The 4,937-nt window shown below is 38.7% G+C and overlaps 1 protein-coding gene across 1 annotated transcript; it reads right to left on the bottom strand.

The window, feature by feature from the left end:
* Positions 1-542: 542 nt before the first annotated feature.
* Positions 543-4,170, bottom strand: LOC131168564 (pentatricopeptide repeat-containing protein At4g20770). Its single transcript, XM_058128092.1, has one exon. It carries the CDS (start codon positions 3,741-3,743, stop codon positions 1,245-1,247), a length of 2,499 nt encoding a protein of 832 aa, XP_057984075.1. The 5' UTR covers positions 3,744-4,170; the 3' UTR covers positions 543-1,244.
* Between the last annotated feature and the right edge of the window lie 767 nt (positions 4,171-4,937).

The following is a 4,937-nucleotide window of genomic DNA, read 5'->3' as shown; positions in this document are numbered from 1 at the left end:
TCAATTAATACAATATCTTCTGCAAACAACATACATCATGGAACTTACTTTTGAATACTCTTAGTCAATTGGTCAATCACTAAAGCAAAAAGATAAAGACTCAAAGTAGTTCCTTGATGTACACTTACGGCAATTCGATATTCTCTAGTTTCTCCATCTATAGTCTTTATACTGGTCATTACTCCATTGTACATATCCTTAATGACATTGGTATACCTACAACATACACCCTTTTTTTTCTAAAACCCACCATAAAACTTCCCTAGGTATCCTATCATATGGTTTCTCAAGGTCAATAAATATCATATGCAAGTCCCTCTTCTTTTCCCTAAAATTTTCCATCAATCTTCTTAAAAGATAAATAGCTTTTATGGAAGATCTCCCAGGCATAAAACCAAATTGATTTTCTGAGATTTTCATTTCTAACATTAATCTTTGTTTCTAAAACTAACCTTGTTTGCTTTCTTTGACATAAATTGTGCACAATGAACTACGGTTTTCTTTACCCTATTATTCCCTTTCCAGATGACCTCATAGCATAACCCTAATAAAGAATCTTACAAAAATAGTTGCAAATCTTTTAGATCATACAAGTTCAGCAAATGGTTAGAGACAGATACAGAAAAAAGACAAAAAGAAAAAAAAAAAAGAAGAGACCAATTTAAACCGGTAAACCATGTCTGCTGCTGCAGCCTATGATAAAGATCAATTTGAACATCAAAAACTGACAATGCAGCACAATACCCAACAAATGAATCAAAAACTCATTGCCTTGATCATGACTGCAAGTCTAGCAGTTCTGAAGCACCCTGGAAAATACTTGCTTCACATCCTTGCATTCTTACTTCATGCAAACCCACATTGCAAGTAGCTGCTCAGAGTCTAGGGGTTGACCCCAATGTTGAACTCTCATATAATAAGATCTCTACAACATTATCATTTTAAATGTCAACAATCAAAATTGTACCGTTTGAATTCTCAATCCAAATATGGATCTGTTCAAAGGATGTAGATGAAGAGTTTTTGAGCCTGCAGACTCCAAGGCTTCCTAGAAAACTGATGGTGTTTCTTTATATAAGCGAGTGCAAATATTGACCTAGGATTCAAATGTGGATCTGTTGAAAGAACTTTGATATTGATGGATAGTTTTTCTGTCTGCAGACGCCTAGGTGTCTTAGAAAACTGATACTATTTTCTTACAAAGTGAGTATAATATAACAATTGAGGACTTGGCTTTGAGAAAGTCATCTCATTCCCATGATGTTGTTCCCTTTTAATCGTTCTGCAGCCAAATAAAGGGAAGCTTTATCATTTAGCTGCCCACTAAAGAAAAATGTTTCATCTTTAACATCAACTCCATGACTAAGACCTTGATCAAATATAAAAGGTTGCAAATCATTCTTATGCTCAATCCAGCTATAACCTGGATCCTTGATAACCTGTTTAGCACTCATCAGTTCTCTAACAGCCCTTGCTTCATCCCATCTCCCCAAAGAAGCATAGATATTGGTTAGAAGCACATATGGGACAGAATTTTGTGGGTCCAAATGGAAGAGCTCATCTGCTGCTCTTCTTGCTAAGCTCACGTTACCATGAACTCTACAGGAACTAAGCAGAACTTCCCATATAACTGGATCATCTTTATATGGCATCTTATCTACAAGTATTTCCACTTCATGGAACCTACCAGATCGGCCTAGGCAGTCAATGATGCAAGTGTAATGATCCAAAAGTGCCTCCACACCATGCTCTGGCTGCATCGAATTGAATATTTTGATCCCAGCATCAACCAATCCTGCATGATTACAGGCAGATAAAACTGCAATAAAGGTTATGCCATCAGGTTTCTCACCTGATACAATCATGTTCTCATAAAGGCGAACAGCCTCATCTCCACGTCCATTCTGTGCAAACCCATGTATCATCTGGTTCCAAGTAATCGTATTTTTCTCAGGCATCAAATCAAAGAAATGCCGCGCCCCATTTACATCCCCACATTTACAATACATATTGATAAGAGTACTCCCTACACAAACATCAGTTATATATCCATCTTTTGCCAACTGTGCATGCACCTGTCTCCCTTGAGACAAAGAACATAGATTTACACAACAACTAAGCATAGCTGTATATGAGAATTCACTGGGCAGTATCCCCTTTTTTCGCATCTGTTTAAATAAAGTAAATGCTTCGCTGTCTAGAGTATTAAATGAAAGCCCAGCTATCAAAGCATTCCAGCAGACAATATCCAATTCACGCAATCTATAAAAAACATGCTTTGCCATCTCTACTTTCCCACATTTTGAGTAAATACCAATAAGACCACTGGCAACATATATGTCAGTATGAAGGGCAGCCTTTTGTGAGACAGCATGGACCTGCTTCCCACACTCCAAAAGGTCCATCCCCGCACATGAGCTGAGGATGATAGCCAATGTCGTTCGATCAGGCCCGAAGCTACGAAACTGCATTTCCCTGAAAAGTTCCAGAGCTTCCTTGTGGTTCTCATTCTGGGAATACCCAGACAGTAAGGCATTCCATGAACTCAAGCTTGGGTATGGTATCTTATCAAACATTTGACGTCCAGTCTCAATATCCCCAGATCTCACACATGCTGCAAGCATATTAATATAAGTGATCTCATCTGGGTCTAGACCCCTGGATGACATTCTCTGGAAAAAGTATAAAGCTTTCTCACTCTGCAATTTCTGGCCATACCCAGCTATCATAATATTCCAAGAAACAACACTACTTTCCTGCATATTAGCAAAAATCAGCTCAGCTTTATCCATGTTCCCATTCTTTGCATACATGTCGAGCAATGAATTACTTAAATGAAGATCAATTTCAAAACCAAGCTTGACGGTGATACAATGAACCTGCTGCCCGTGCAGAGAATACGAAACTTCACCCCCCTGATCACAAGGACCAAAATCTTTAGTTCCACCTCTGGTAAGAACACCCAAAATGCTCGACAATGCAACGGAATCAATATTAACTCCATTTCTGTGTACCAATCTAAATACTTCCACAGCTTCCTCAACTCGATCACTCTCTGCTAGCGCACCCATCATTGCTGTGAAAGAAACCTCGTTAGGATGGGGCACATCCTCAAAAGCTCGAATTGCATCCTTGACAGACCTACACTTGGCATACAAGCACAACACAGCATTACTAACGTACAAATTTTTGTCAAGACCATTTTTTATTGAAAGGCCATGACATCTCCTACCATGTTCTAATTCTGTCAATGCTCCACATGCACTTAAAACACTGGCCAAAGTAAAACGGGTAGGCACATATCCTTCCGCGATCATCCTATAGTATACATCCAGAGCTTTCTCTTCTGACCCACGTCGCACCAAGGTAGTAATTAAGGTGTTCCACGAGACAGTATTTCTTTCAGGCATTTTGACAAACAACGAATGCGCATCTTGCACTTCACCAGCTTTAGAATAAGCGCCCAACATGGCATTCCAAGAATAAACGTCTTTGTGAGGCATTTTATAGAACAAATGGATGGCGGACCCCAAGGCGCCACAAATTGAGTACAACTCAAGGAGACGATTGGAGAGAAATGTATCATTGGACAACCCAACTCGCAAGATATGAGCATGAAGGAGTTTGCCCGCTAGGTGGGCTTTCTTGTCGATGCAAGACTGCAACAAATGTGCCAAGTGGGTAGAATTACGCTCCATCGGTAGTGCGTATAAAACTAGGAAGAACTTGGAGACGTAGACCATAAACCATCTCTTCTATTACAGCTGGCAGGGCAAGTAGGCCCTGTACCCTCCCCGCGCAGCCCACACGGGGATGAATCCTCTGTTGATATCGTCAATACCAACATGACTTTTTCTTCAACATTCCATGATAATACAAAAGTTCCCTTTCCCTATGTGTTACCTACTACGAAGTGGACTACATTGTACTGCAGTACTACGTGTTTCATCCCTTGCTCTCTCATAAATGGAGCTATATTCCCTGTACTTGTTATCCATGAATAGGAATCAAAGACGATGAAGAGACAGTGACACCCAGTTTAATATGCAATCCATCACGAATGTTGTCGTCAGTCGAGAAATTGTTTCATATATACGCACCAAATTTAATATGGTTTCGGTAATTTCTTCTCGTACTCAGTCGGGCCTCACAGCGTTTGATAATTTTCTTTATTGCATTTTGCAACCGTAAATAATAAATATATATAAAGTTAAAAGCATTTATTGAGTGCTTTTGTATGAGACGCGACAGACGACACGGTCTCAAGGAGATGCGGCTTGGGGATTCCAAGTAATTTTTTTAAGGTTAGAATCTTGTAGCGAACAATTTTTAATTTTGTAGTTCAGGTTTAATGGGTGTTTTTATTTTAATAGGTCAAAAAATATATTCAAATGAAAAAATTATTTAGATGAATAAGAGCTTAAATATTTTCTTGTGTTCATTAGAAGTTCCACACTAAATATGAACCATATAAACAAAAGCAAATAATTTTGACCTTAGAATTTGAGCATGAGACCAATAATGTGAAAGTTTCGAACTTCAACTCATAAAAAATTGACTTAGTAAAAATAGAAAATACATTTCAGAAAATTAAATAATGTTCTAGGCAATCAAAGAGTGTAAGAACCCGATCCGAGAAATGTGGATTAAACAAATAAGAAAAGGAGAAGGAATTTAAAAAGGTAAAAACAGTAGAGCTCGTCAACGAGGCTCCTTCTCTCTTTGACGAAGTCTCTTCTGTGGCTCGTCGGCGAGGTTCAAAGGATCGTCGACGAGAGGATACCGAGAGATTTTTGGAATTTTGGAATCTCAGGTTCGTCAATGAGGTCAACTCCATCGTCAACGAACGCCCTTCTTTTGCTCTTCGACGAGTCTGGCCGAGTCACCTAAATTATAAATATCTTATTCATTGCTTCATGGTTAAAAAACTCAAAACT

Source organism: Malania oleifera, chromosome 11 (genome assembly GCF_029873635.1).
Source record: "Malania oleifera isolate guangnan ecotype guangnan chromosome 11, ASM2987363v1, whole genome shotgun sequence".
NCBI lineage: Eukaryota > Viridiplantae > Streptophyta > Magnoliopsida > Santalales > Ximeniaceae > Malania > Malania oleifera.
This window is presented reverse-complemented; position numbering and strand designations above follow the sequence as displayed.